At 45.8% G+C, this 14,573-nt stretch overlaps 1 protein-coding gene across 1 annotated transcript; it reads right to left on the reverse strand.

Moving 5' to 3' along the window:
- Positions 1–1,254: 1,254 nt before the first annotated feature.
- SIK1 (salt inducible kinase 1) lies at positions 1,255–14,332 on the reverse strand. The gene is made up of 13 exons (XM_057378898.1): positions 13,982–14,332; positions 13,104–13,220; positions 10,448–10,511; positions 10,107–10,268; positions 9,696–9,820; positions 9,458–9,581; positions 8,313–8,536; positions 7,932–8,081; positions 7,220–7,342; positions 6,756–6,981; positions 5,824–6,099; positions 5,064–5,298; positions 1,255–4,295 (listed from the first exon to the last, which is right to left on the reverse strand). Exons 1-13 carry the CDS (start codon positions 14,132–14,134, stop codon positions 3,872–3,874), a joined length of 2,403 nt encoding a protein of 800 aa, XP_057234881.1. The 5' UTR covers positions 14,135–14,332; the 3' UTR covers positions 1,255–3,871.
- Between the last annotated feature and the right edge of the window lie 241 nt (positions 14,333–14,573).

The raw sequence follows: 14,573 nt of genomic DNA on the forward strand, positions 1-14,573 counted from the left end.
TTTCAGAGGAGAGGAAGGAAGACAGTGACTAAAGCACCAGGAGTGAAAAGAGTGTACACATGGAAACTGAATCCAGACTCCCAGGGTTTCTTTGTACTTGTTTTTCCTACCATTTCACAGAAATCATGATGCTGGCGGGATCCCTCTATACCCAAGGGTCAGTGATGTCAATGAAAGCTGGTGGAGCTGCACTGATTTGTATCCATTAAGAAGCAACTTTCTCAAATTTCCCAGAATTACTGGAGTTTAAAATAATGCCCTGAGAACCCAGTTGAAAACAACAGTTGGGATTATCCTTAAACCAGGTCATACTAAAACCTAATTAGAGATATTTTAGAATGTGTCCATTATTTTTTAAAAGTTGCAAAATTTATGACTTTGGATSGTCACATTGAAAACACAACCCTGGAAAAACATGTGCATGACCATTTTCTGCCAGTTCAGGAGTCATAGCAAATACACAAAGGGCTCTACAAATGCCAGCTCAGCAAACAACTACTTTAAAAAGCAGTATTAGTAAATATTATCCCTGTTCCTCATTTTTGGATTTACCTTTCTGTCACTCTCCCTTTCCTTCAAAATGGATTTAAAAATAAAAACGTAAGAATAAAGAAAAAAATCTGTAATTTCTTTCTAAAAAGAGAAATTGGTTTGGGTTTTTTTGCATTGTGGTTTTTTTCTTGAATGTTTGTCAGGTCAAACTAAACTTATCAGTATTTAGGGGCCCCTTTGCAGACAAAACTTCTTGCTCTCATTGTGACTGCATGAGCTGAACACAAAGCCTTTTCAGTATTTTTTTAATTCTCAGGTTATATTTTACAAGAGAAAATCCACTCACTCCCTTGAATCCCTCCCTCCCCCTCCTTCCCTTTGCTCTCTTTCAGTAGGARCTGCCCTAATCTGGCTGGGGCTGTCTCAGATGGAGGTGACACGGAGGGARTGCCCATCTGGTACCACTCAGTCAYGCYGGGCCATCCCCACTGCCCAGACCTCTGGTACTGCTGGCTTTTATAACCCGATTACTACAGACTTGGGTTGAATTCAGACAGATTGCCTACCAGCAAAAGGCTCAATATCCCATTATCAGATTTGTGAGCCCGCCATCCCTCTTCATTTAGGATGTAATAGAAAGTGTCAGTAATGTCCTACGGCCATTGGCTTTAAAATGAGTCTTGACTATGCAAGTCCTAAGTGAATTGGGTGAAGATACTCCACAGAATCACATGAAGGACAACAATTTTAAAACATTTTTTTATTTAAATATTAAATAAAACACATCAACTAATCATTTTGGTGTACACCTCTCATTTTAACATAAGAAAGAAAATGATTGTTCAGACATGATAAAAAATAAACTATACATCTCAATTAAACCAATCACGTAGTGTCTTTAAATACCCTATTGCATTGCAGTCTGCAGAACAGCACTGTCAAGATATCTACAAAAAAAAACCCCAGACTTTTTTATATGACCTCTTCTGCTCCAGCAATAATTCCAAAGAGGTTCTACAGCAATTGGAAAAGGAAAAAAAAATACTATGAAAATAAAGTGCTTGTCATTGCTCAGGACAGGAAACAAAAGAATCTGTGGCCTTTAGATCCATGGCATTAAACAAAACACATATTGAAGAGGAAATTCTGTGGTTTAAGTACGTGTGCAACCCCTTACAAAACTGAAGGCCAAGTTGCTGCTTTGTGACAAGCTGGCTTCTTCTTGCCCTCCTCTCCAGCCATCTCCATGCAATCTCTTTTCTTTTTGTTGATATTTTTGGGGGGGTTGTTTGTTTCTTTTAAACCCACACTACAAATGAGCATGAGACTTTGGTGTTTTTTTCTGCTGCAAGGCACCACTCATTAAGAGGAGTTCAACTYCAGCAATTTTCTGTCACTTTGAAGCTTCCAGACCATGGAGCAGCAGTGGCAAGCTTTGGATGCACCAATACAGACACACAGATACAACACACAGATAAAGAGGTYGTTTATGGAGAGCCACAGACAGAGCCACATGACATCTTTAACCCTTCCTACTCCCACCAATTAACCTGGTCAATCTTTGGCTTTTTAATTTTTTTTTCTTTTTTTTCTTAAAAAAAACCAACTAAACAAACCAAACAAAAAAAGAAAACCCAAAAAAACCCCCCAAAACAGGTCTCTATATTATTTGCAAATGTGTAATACTGCAGGTTGCATGAAGCCAAGGTAACTTGAAGGCACCCTGTGTCACCCTATGGAGTTGGGTCCTTTAAGCATTTAGACAGAATGCAGCTATGCTCTGACACTCAGATGGCAGCTCCCAGCCAAGCTGTGTCACTGTCTGCTCACCTGCTTCCAAAATTTGCATGCACTCCCCAACTCAGATTTGTAGGAGCGCAGCCTGCTCTCCCCTTGATACMTCAGCATAACCCCTATTGACACCAACAGAAGTCATGGTCTGCCTTGGCAGGGGAGGTGGGGTTKATACCAGAAACACAACAGAAGCATATTACAAAATATAAAAAATAACTAGTGTTATATAGTTTTCTGCTTCCTATTTATATACATATACAGCATTAAAAACCATACGAAAAAACACCTATCTAATCCAAAAACCTCGTTTTGCTAATATGCCAAAAAACAAACCAACCAAAAACAAACACCCAAAGATTGTGCTGTTTTACTCACTTTTAATACAGTTTTGTTCAGAAAAAGCTGTACTCCGTTAGAGTAGAATTCTGTTCTAGCCTATTCCTTTTGTCTTTGTCAGTATATAATTATAACCTCAATATTGCACATTTCCCCAAGAGTCAGTTCTGTTTGGACCCTGATAATGAAATGCATAAAAACATAATTAGCAGCGGAAATAACAATGTGCAGCACTAAGAAATACCCCTTAGGCAACTTTGTAGGCAACCTCAAGGAGGGCTTTTAAAAAAGAAAACCCTTCCCATCACCCCACAGGTGCTGCTGATTCCCTCCTCAGTGCCTCGGCAAGAATATGAACAAACTCAGAGTTTATAAAAAGATTCCTAAAGATTATCCAGACCAACAAAACGTGGGCATGTGTGCACCTGTGTGTATGTACACACACGCACACACCACTCCCAAACAAACATCCCTGCAAAAGACCAGGCATTATGCAATTTGGATCCTGATTACYAAGGGATACATTTTCAATAGTTACTGCTTCTGCACTAATTAGGAGGGCATGCTAAGCTTTTCCAGCTGATGTATCAAGCAAGAAGTTCACAGTTTTCATTTAAAGTATGTGTATCTGGGAGGTGTGGAWTGGGGATGTTGGTTCCTTTAAATAAAATGAGTGTTAACAGGAGGGAAAAGGAAAAACAACAAATGGCAATGCTTCCATTTTTGTCTCCTATGAATGCATAATGCTGCATGCCACTGGTTTTCTGTTTATTTTCTTTAAAAGAGGTAATCATCTTCACAAACCCATAAATGAATATTGTGAAAAAGGGAGGCTCTGGTCCCTTCTTTGAAAAGCCTCTCCCTGCTGTGTCACCACTACTGACAGCTGCTAATCTTGCATAACAGCAGAGCTGTATTGGTCTGACTTGAGTACAGTACCGAAGAGTTCTTCCCCAACCACATCCCTCCCTGCCCCCACAAATGCCCCACCCATCTTCCCCATCATTATTTTTTCCTTTAAAAAAAAAAATCAGTTTCTCTATTCATATTTGTTCAGTGCAAGAATAGTAGAAGCAAAAAGACATACATATTGCTTGTTTCAGTCCTATAAAGTTGCCAGCTTTCTGAGCCAGACAGCCTCTTCACATACTTCGAAATTTATTGCTTCTGAGAGTCACTCGTCCCCACGCCGCCAGCCAGCCACGGAACAGTGGTGAAAGTTCCCCGCAACGAGAGCGGCCCGAAGCTCTCACTTGACCAGCACAAACTTCCCCAGCTGGCTGGAAGTCAGATCCTCCATCTCGCAGTCCCCGTGCTGCAGAGCCACGGCGTCGTAGCCTGGGGACGGTGTTGAGAAGCTCTGCTGCTGGGAGAAGGTGGCGGCCAGCGGGGGGACGCTGCTGCTGCTGATGTACAGGTGAGTGTCCAGCAGGTGAGCGGCCGACGACACYGGGGACACGCTCACGCCGAAGAAATGAGGTTGGAGCAGTTGGCTGCTGCCAGCAAAGGCCAGCTCAAAGGAGTTCTCTCTCTGCAGCTCTGACAGCAGGATGGAGTTGGAGGCTTTGCAGGTACCTGGCCCRTCAGAGGAGGAGATGACACTTGCTGCAGATGTTTGGGAAGTCTGGGGGCAAGCTGTCTGGAGTAGTTGGTGATGTTGGAATTGGAGCATCCTGGACAAAATCCAAGAGGGAAAAGGTTAATTTGCATTGCTGGGATAATTTCGTGTTWTCTTTCTTCCTTTCTTGCCCCTAACCCTGACCATAACTTTCCCCTTTGTTTCCTTCTCTCTATCCAACCTCTCCTTACCCAGCCAGTACAACCAAAGCAAGCTGCCCATGCCAGGCTTTTCCTCATTCTGCAGAGGGCAACTGTCACAACCGAGTTTATCTGGTCACCATTTGGCCACCTAATAATAGATGTTCTAGAGACAATCTGTGCAGATAAACCGGAAGCTCGATTTTCCATCTTGCTTCTCTGGGAATGAAGAGGTGCCACCACACATGACATTTGAGGCCGCTGGAACTGTGCCTCCTTTGTGGGCTGTAACTTTTCCAAATTACAAGGTCTCACTTCCTTGCCATGGGAAAATTACAGGAGGAGAAAGAGGAGGAAAGAAATCATTCCCAAAACTAACAAAGAAAAACACAGATTGCAGTGGAGAGAAGCAATGTTTTCCCCCACACTACCAAACTGCTTCTCAATTCAGCAACCTCCAAATATTTGGACGTTGAGATTTTTGAGTGGAATTGCAGGCGCTGTGTTACGTGTGCCAGGGCAGGAAGCCACAAAGGAAGCCAAGAGCTTCACCCACTGCCACACAGCAAAGATGGAACCCCCAGTGACCAAACCCCCAACCTCTTCTGCTGYGTTTATCCCTCCTTGCTCACCCCTMACCCAAAGCAAACCCAATGAAAAGACAACAAAAGTTCCTCCCTCACCTCTGCTGCTGCAGCACCTCCTCCAGGAGGCTTCTCCCCTCTCTGCTGCTCCCGCTGCTGCTGTACATGCAGGTGTTGGGCTGTGTGTGCTGGAAAGGGCTCATGGCACTCCTTGCTGCCCGAGASGAGGAGGAGGACTGACACACCTGCCGAGCAAAGCCTTTGATCTTATTCAAGCCGAGAAAGCCCTTGGCTCGAGCRTTCTTCCGCAGCTGCTGCCTAAAAGCTTTCAAGCCTGTGGGACACGAGGAAAAGAAATGCACTTTAATCCTCCTCAGMGTTTGCCTTCAGTACAGATCAGCCTTTCTGGGCACTGCCTCCCTGGGCCTGAGAACTGGGCTAAAGGAGACTCCACATTCACCCTCTGCCTGGTGGTCAGAGTAGGATTTAGGGAACAAAACAGGGACTGGGACAGCTTGTCCTTGTGCAGATGGACACGCACAGCAAAGGAAAAACCTGAGAGAAATCATGACGTTGTGCACTCCATATTTTAGGAGGAAGGTGGAGCCTGCCATCCCACTCACGGCAGCAGAAATATCTCCATGGGGAGGCTGAATCAGTGTCTGAGAACCTTTCCTCCAGGCATCTCCCTCAGGGCATCCCACCCTCCTTCAGGAACCACGAACACAAGAGCAGAACACCCAGGTGTCCGGCCTCAGCCTCACACTAACAGAGGCACCAGCTCTCCCTGCCCCCTACCCTATCCCAGTGGCTGTTGGGAAGGTGCAATTCCCCCCCAACAAAACCAGGAAGACATTACCTTGGGTTAATGAGGTATCAGATGCTCGCCTTCCTTCTTGGAAGCTGACAGGCAGGAGAGAAGCACCTCCCATGCAGCCCTGGGCTTGTAACACGGGAGCGTCAGACTGGGAAGCGAGGAAAGGCGACGTCATCCTCGCTGTGGCCGGGCTCCCCGTCATTACCTGACCTGCCAAACAGCTGCTCAGGGCCACTGAGCTGTCATTTGAAGATGAAGTAAGGCAGCTGTCTGAGCTAGTTCCCTCTGTGGGGCTGGCAGAGGAGGAAATGACTATACCTATGGAAGGGARGGAAGGAGAGAGAGAACATTCCCGAGATGAGTACAGGAAGGARCAGCCATGACATCAGAGCCTTCAGCCCACCTACACTGGCACTAACAAACAGCCTCAAGCTGCAGAGGTGTCCAGCAACTCGTGCTGGCCCAAGGCTTGAGTCCAGCAAGGGGTCACCAAAAAATAACCCCAGCTGGGCTCCTGTCCAGTTGGCAGGGCTCTGTCAGCAACACCAGCATCACCAGGCTGTGCTGATCAGGCACGCRGCGTTTCTTCAGCACAACCAGGATTATTGTTTTGTGAACAGYTGTGCTTACAGAGTCTGAGTATGTACCAAACATGATTAGTGAGCAGTTTTTTGTTAAATTCACRCGCTCTCTCCTCCCCCAGGACAACAGCAGAGGAAAGCAGACAAGGTTTGTGTCCTGCTTGTGAGAACAGTCCCCTCTGAAGAGATCTACACAAAATACAACAGCACTTCTCCTCCCTAAGGGCCCTGCTTATCTGCAGGAAAACAGAACTGAGGAGGACAGAATTCACACCTCTTTTCCAGCCTTTCCTACCTCAGCTAAGGTAAAATCWGCACATTCTCCCTCTGGGATTCCTTCTGTGCTCTTTTGCTCTGTCTACGGACCCCCTTCATCTCTCCAGACTTACTTACATGGAGGGACGTGCTGATAGAAGTGGGTGGTCACTTCGGCCAGCGTGTGCCTCCTGCTGGTGGTGCTAGGGATGCAGATGGGGTGGTCGTAGGCCTTAATTTCATCTTCCAGCTCCTTCTCTTGCCTCACTTCCTCACTRATGGTGGTGTCCAGCAGGCTGTTGGGAGAGATGGAGCGGTTCCGGAAGAGCCCGTTGAAGTTGGTGTCCACAGGGAAGAACACAGGCTGGAAAACATGGAGATCACAGACTTTAGGGTCTTTTGCTGRTTTCTGCACTGCCTTTTAATACTCTCCATACTTCTGTGGCATGTCTTCAGTAGGAATATTGTTTGAGAGACTACGGTGACAGCATGCCCAAGTGCCCAACAAAAGACTCAAGGGAGGGAACAGCCACAAGCCCCATAGTTTTGGATTGGCAGAACAATAAAAAAAAGTTCAGCTGTCTTTAGCTGAGAAGACCAACCTGTAATGGATTGCTTATGTCACAGTCCATTTCTGCCTGCAAGGATGGCTGAATCAGGCTCTGAGGTTGCTGGTAAAGCAGAGATGATCGCAGGTTTTCACTAGTGAGACTGTCCTGAGGCACCTGGAGAGACAGTGATGCACAAAACCATCACACACACTGCAGCTCCACRTGGCTTTTCACATACTGGAGACTCAAATAATTTCAGAGCCACCTTCCCTGCAAGCTTTCTCCTCATGCTTTCTATGAAAATGAACAAAGCTAATCCATCAATGCCAAGACAAACACAGAACTCCTCCTCGTSAGTTAGGCAATTTAACTGGAAGTGCAATTTGCAAAGGCACCCAGACCACACTTTAAAGGGGGCGGGGGCGAGGAAAATAAAAAGAATGTCAGAAAAACACATTAAGTGACTCATKGAGTACTTCATGGAGGAAGCTACAGGATATGCAGCAAAGCAGCACAACCAAGCCATGCCTAAGAGGGCAGGTTTCCATGAGCAGTCTGATCTTGTGGCTCATTATTGCCCTGCACTAGAGGCAGACTATTCTTTGGACCATGACCCGCGGTCACTTCCTAGGAAACAGGGCATGAATATTCACTCATCCTCCTGCTGAAGAACAGCAGGCTGTGTCCTGTCAGAGGGCACGAGTGGTTTTCAGAAGCCTGGCAGTTACACTGGAAAGGATCCAAAGGAGCTGGTGCTCCTCACCTCAGTGCTGGTGATCTCGGAGCTCCGTGGCCGYGGCTGCCGGCCGGCTGCTGGCCGACTGGACACCTGGCTGCTCCGGTACTCCTTGAGGCGCTCCAGGAGCAGGTAATAAATCGCAGCAAAATGGTTGTAGCTGCTGTTCTGCAGAGACTGCAAGACATGGAAAGGAYCTTTTGAGTTACAGGGAACTCGGGATTTAAGCAGCCAAAACTCATCACTAAGGCCTAAGAACGGCATGCTCAAAAAATTTAGCAAAATCCAGAAGGGCASTGTGGATTTTATGCTGTGACACCAGATCATGGCCAGTCACTGTTTGACACATGACTGCACCACTGGCACTCTGGTGGCCACTGAAAATGTCTCTAAAGGGCAAGAACTCACCTCCACAGTCCTCTGCCTGTCAATGCCAAGGGTCTGCATTATCCCAAGGACCTGCTCGTTGTAGTCACCCAGGTTGGAGTTGTAGTTTTGCATGGAGAAGGACAAGGACTGCTGCTGCTGAAGGGAGGGGTCAGCCTGCATCCACTTGTGCTGCTTTATCTGGGAGATGGTTATCCGCTTGGTTGGGTCCACAACCAGCATCCGTCGGATTAGCGTTTCACAGTCTGGGTGACAAAGGCAAACTCGTGAGCAAGGGGTAAAAATAACAGCCCAGCCCCAGGTCACTGCTCAGAACACTCCCCAGCAACAGTGCAAGATGCCTGTGAAAACTGGAATTAAAGGTTTGGGAGCAGCTGATGCCTGATCTGACTATCAGATATTCCAGACAGCACAAGAGATGTCCACATATGTATCACAAAAGCAACATCTCACTGCAGGAAATGAAGCTGTATGGATATCAGGTGGCCTTGCACCTTGTCCAAGAGCTAGTTTTGAGGGGATGCACGTTTAATGRCATGACAGCTACATAAAATAGGTCAGAAGATAGAACAGAACCCCATCACACACAACTTCCTGGTCCATATATACTGCTTATTTACTTATAACCAGGAAATAAAGCTATTCATGGCTATAACTGATAAAGGTCAGAACTTCAGCAGATTATCTCCACGTGACTACAGAGGCACGTTCACTTGGTTTTGAATCCAAATCAGAGAGGTGATAACACWCTTCAGTTCCTTTGTCTCATCAGGCTGTTGGAGTCATCAGGAACGAGGTCTAAGTCCCACTACTCCTGCTCTCCTTGGCAGCTGGAATACACCCCTTCTGCATAGCTAAAATATCTCAGGAGAACAACACCCATCGCAGCATTGCAGGCTAGTCTCATTAAAATCCTGTTTTCTCTCTTTTCTGAGCAATTATTTCTCCAGCTAGGTTGTCAAGTATTTTTGTAAATCCATAGGGATACTCCAAGAAAGGAAACTACAGCTTTTCAGATGTACCATAAAGCAGATCCCAGAAAAGAAAATGTGTGATCTGCCCTACAGAAACCACCGTATACATAAAGTAATTGCCAGCAGCAAACAGGACAGCTATTCATTTTATAACACCTGTTCTGACATTTAGGAGCTGGAAAAAAAAATCACCTTCAGACATGAAGTATGGGATGCGGAACCGCCCCTCCAGCACTCTTTGCCTCAGAGTTGGTAAATTGGGCCCATCAAAAGGCAGAGAACCRCACACAAGGACATAGAGAACCACGCCAAGGCTCTGCCAAGAGAAAACGGCACAGCATGTGAGTGACTCCAGGAAAAACAATGATTGTGAAAGTCCACAGACCCTCACGAGGTGTGAAATGCAATTTCTGAGGAAGAGCAAGCTCACCCATATATCAAGGTGAGGTCCTTCATATTCTTTGCCTTCRAAAACTTCTGGAGCTGCGTAGGGTGGGCTTCCACACCACGTGGAGAGGGGCTCTCCTGACTTGTAGAAGTTTCCAAAGCCAAAGTCTGAAATAAAGATGAAAATCTGGGGTAAGACAACACTCAACTACATACAAATATTTCAGAAATAGCAGAAAATGGGAGAGAAAGGAACAGATGTGATACTTTGTTTTCTGCCCATTCATTTAAGCTGTTCCCTTCTGTTCACAAAATCTGTTCTGAGGAACAGCCCTAACTTCTGTTTCATTTTCAGTTACACAAATACAAATATATGTATAGGATCATGCTAGAGAGACCCAATATCACTACATGCCTGATGCTGTTTATAAAATAACCTCCCATTTCCTGTTACCTGCTAATTTGATGTTCATGTTAGCATCTAGCAGGAGGTTCTCTGTCTTGAGATCCCTGTGCACRATGTGGTGGCTGTGACAATATTCCACCGCTGACAGAATCTGCCAGAACTTCTTGCGCGCTTCGCTCTCGCTCAAGTGCCCGTTGGAGGTCAGGTGATCTGTGAGACAAAACCAGAGAGGATTCAGAAACACCCCGAGGAAATTTTTCACCATCCTGCAGGTGCTGCACTCGCTGTTTGGCAGCTGACAGCGCAAGCCCTGGGGTTTTAATCAGAATATATTTGTTACTCAGGAATGACAATCTAAGGAACTGTGAGCTCCATCAGCGAGGACTTACCAAACATTTCTCCATTCTTTGCAAACTCAGTGACAATGTACAGCATGTCCTTTGTCTCCATAACCTGTGAAGACACGAGAGGACGCRATTAAAAATAAAATGCAGAGCTCCATAGTTTCACTTATTTTTCYATGTGAATTCTCAAACATATCAGTTCAATTTTATATTTGCTGCAGCAGCTGGCAATAAAGGCATCTAATTTTGCACCACAGTGTTCTTTCCAAGCAAGCTGGTAATGAAAAAGATAACAAATCAAGGCTTATGTGCCTACATTATACAATGGCTTCCCAGGCCATTGTTCTTCTCACCATTACCATGCTACCTCATCTCCATAAGAGAGTAGATGAGTGTTTAGATAATTTCATACGCTCCCCTATTGTTAAAATAYGCATATATAGTTTTAAAATTAATTTTACATATTTTGAACATGCAAAGACACTTAAAATTTTATGTAAGCTTGTCTTTGTTTCAAGGCTTGTGGGGGCTCAGATCAKTAGAGAAAGCTGCAACCTGGACTAAACAAGAAGTGATATCAAATCCCCTGCTGCTGTTTGGAGTTGGCTGGGACATGGGGAGCCTCCTGGGCAAGTGATAACAGGCTCCTGTTTGTGCAACAGAAGCACTTGATGCACATCAACAGCTGTCAATACATTGCCTATCAATCTAGGATTAACTTGCTTTGGTATTTCACAATTTTTGCCTTCATGGGAAAAAAAACTAAAATCCAAACAATGAATGAGAAATGCTGAGCATTTCCAAGCTCATCTTCAGTTACCACAGCACACCTTTCAAATGCTGCATTTCAGGTTTCAGAGTAACAACATTTCCCTGGAAACATTTTCCTCCCAAGGAGCAGACACTTTGCTTTGGAAGCAGGAGGCCCACAACAGGTTAACAATCCAAAAAGCTTCAATTCTACTTCAAAGGCTGTAACTTCCAGGCTCCCAACATGTAACCTTTTTTCAAAGACTCTTGTCCTCCCCTCGCTACAAGTACACACAGACGCAAAGTGAAAATAAACAAACAAGGAGCAAAGGAAGAGAGGTTCCCAGTTTAAAAAACTGAAGGAAAGTGTTCYGGGAAAGTTGCCAGCTGGATGAAATTAAGACGCGGTGCTGAAACTAAAACAATGATGAAATAATACAAGAACACACACCCTACATCGGTATGTCATCTAATTCCATCCCTGCTTCTCAGCCTCCACCAAACAGGTAAAGCATCAGTTACAACAACAAAGAAAAGGAAACTTCACTGAAAAGAAATTATGGTCCCCTACCAACGTCATTTGCTGCATCAAGTGAAGTGGTTCAACGAGATGGAATTTAACCTGCTTTTCTAAATGCTCCGAAAGAGCMTTTTCACCCACATCATTCCACTGAAATGAACTCAACCGGACTGTTAGAATGTTTCTGTGTGTCCTATACTGCCCCATGGGCAACCCTGACGTCAGCTGTTAACACAGAATCATTTTTGTTATGATGGGTAACACTATAAATACAAACACTTCATGTGTGTCAAGGTCTTTTAAAATAATGCCTTGCCTAAGCACCTGCCTTACTGGCTCTTCAGCCATACACGTTAATTAAACTCTTTTTTTTTTCTTTAGGGTTTTTTTTTTTTTTTTAAAGCTAACAATCCCAGCAGTAGGATCAGAGCTGATAATCGTGTTTACTACTGCACATGGACTTTCAGACCTGCTGCTTCATCCATCTCCACCTTTCTCCCCTCTGCCCTTTTAGACAGGTCCAGAGAGACTGACACCTCYGCCCTGCTCACAGCAGGGGCTTCGGCTGGGTGACCTTTAAAGGTCCCTTCCAACCCAAACTGTTCCGTCACCTTCTTAAATCCACATGGCATTATTTAAGATGATTAAGAGGAACTTATACCAAAGGCTACTTAGATCTAACATTTAGTATTTGCAAAGCAGCCCTTGCTCACAAGACAGACGTGATCCCGCTTTCTGCACAACACACGAATTTGTTCCTACCAGAAACTGAACGCATCTAAATCAAAATTCATGTTGTGAAACTCAGTGAGGGGAAAGATATTTAAAATTCACTTTCAAAACTACACAAACTGGAACAGAACAACCAAACAGGTCATTTTTGGACATATTCTAAGACACCGACATTTACCACCTTTTCCTTTTTCACTAATCTAATTCTTAGATTAAATTTYCACTTAGACTTTCTACTTAGATTAATTTGATTTAATTGTTAGTGATTCTAAATCCCTTCCGCTTAAGGTAAACTCAACTTTAGTGCTTCATTCTCTACCACCCAAGGTGAGTTTAAGTCTTCCTCTTATCTAAAGCACGTAAGAAGTTCCAGTCCTCTAAACTGGGAGAGCAGAGAAGATAGGAAAGGCAAGTTAATCACAGAAGTTCAGATAACCTGTTCCTCAATCTGAAACAAACGTCAGCCTGGCTTTAATTGTAAATTTTAACAGTGCATTTTGTCAAAAAGCTGCCTAATGTACCGGAATGTTGTTCAAAGAATTGAGAATGACTTTTAAGACATGCAGTTTTATTTCAGATGTTTTTCAAAAAGTGTTTCAATATGCATTCTCTCTGCGAATATTAGATGCAAAAATCACGTGCAAGAGAAGAGCACAAGCGTATTTCATCTACGTGCTGCGCCTAAAGCTGAACTCTTACCTGATACAGCTTGATAATGTGGGGATGATTCAAAAGCTTCATTATCTGAACTTCTCTATAAATCTTCTCCAGATTGCTTGGGTCTAACCTTGTTTTGTCTATTATTTTTATTGCAACCTGCAAATTTAAATAATAACAAAACAACCCCAGGTATTACAAAACAGGTACTCTCACTGTTAAGATAGCTTAAAAAAAAAAAAAAAAGACACACCCCCGCACAAACACAGCGCTCACAAAATCCAAGTAAAGTAGCTTTTAAAGTAGCTTTTAAAGTACAGACTTAACAAAGCTGATTCTGTTTTTCTGAACCGCACAGAATTCGCGGTACAGAACGTTTTCGTTTTTCTTCTCTACGTCAAAGGATTACACGTAAGGTAGTGAACAGAACTGCAAAAATTAGCACTGAACAGGATTCCGTAAATCTTTTAATCCGTCCCATGCCAGTGAAAAACAGATTCCTGTAACAGACTATCCCCTGCTGTAGTGACTGAGACGATTTTCACATGCACTAAAAATACCGCTGCAAGCCCATGAAAAAATTATTTCTGCAAATAACACCCCAAGTTCTTTGTTCTTGGAGAACACTAAATGAAAAAAGAAAAAACAAACAAAAAACAAAGTAAAACGTCTAAAGTCTTCCAGAAATCCTTAATTTGCAGGGTGCTTTTAGCAAACTAAGCGTAACTCAACGAAGCTACAGCAGCACTCTAAATTGCGGGAGTTTGGGTGGGTTTTTTGCATGTATTCCTGCTCGGGTTGAATTTTACACAGCGGGAAAACTTGCAGCTCCYGCGGAGCGCGGCATCACCGCGGGCGCGCCAAGGCAGCAGCGCCCGCCGCGCTCCGTCCCCGCGCCCCGCCGGCCGCTCCGCACCCACCTGCGTCTTGGTCACCCTGTGCCGGGCCAGCTTCACCACGGCGAAGTTGCCTTTCCCCAGGGTCCTCTCGATGTCGTAGAAGCCGACTCGCAGGGGCCGCTGCTGGCCGTGCGCGGCCGCGGGCGCCGAGGCGAACTCCGACATGATCACCATGGCTCAGGCGGGGCGCGGGCAGCGCTGGCCGCGCTCAGGACGGGAACATCCGCGCAGCACCTGCACGGACACGGCCCCGCAGCGGCGCCCCTCAGCCGCGCTCCGCCGGCCCTGCCGTGCCCGCGCCGTCCGGCCCCGCTCCCCCCGCGGCCGCAGAGCCCGGCGGAGCGGCCGTCGAGCCGCCTGGTAGCTGGCGGGCGGAGCGCCGAGTGCGCGCAGGGCCGTGCGGGCGGCTGCGAGCGTGTGCGGCGGGGCGAGCGCGCACCGGGGGGCAGGCGGCACCACGCGGGATGTCCCGGCCCCCCGCCCTGCCCGCCCCTCGCCTCCATGCGGCACCGCCCGCCCTCCCCGCCCGCCTCTTCCCCCCGCCCACCGCCGAAAGCCGAGACGGGCCCATTGACGTCACTTTGACGCCAGCGAGACGCGCGGCCGGGCGCGG

The sequence above is a fragment of the Malurus melanocephalus genome, unplaced genomic scaffold (assembly GCF_030028575.1).
Source record: "Malurus melanocephalus ecotype Western Australia unplaced genomic scaffold, MMel_1.1 scaffold_379, whole genome shotgun sequence".
Taxonomy (NCBI): domain Eukaryota; kingdom Metazoa; phylum Chordata; class Aves; order Passeriformes; family Maluridae; genus Malurus; species Malurus melanocephalus.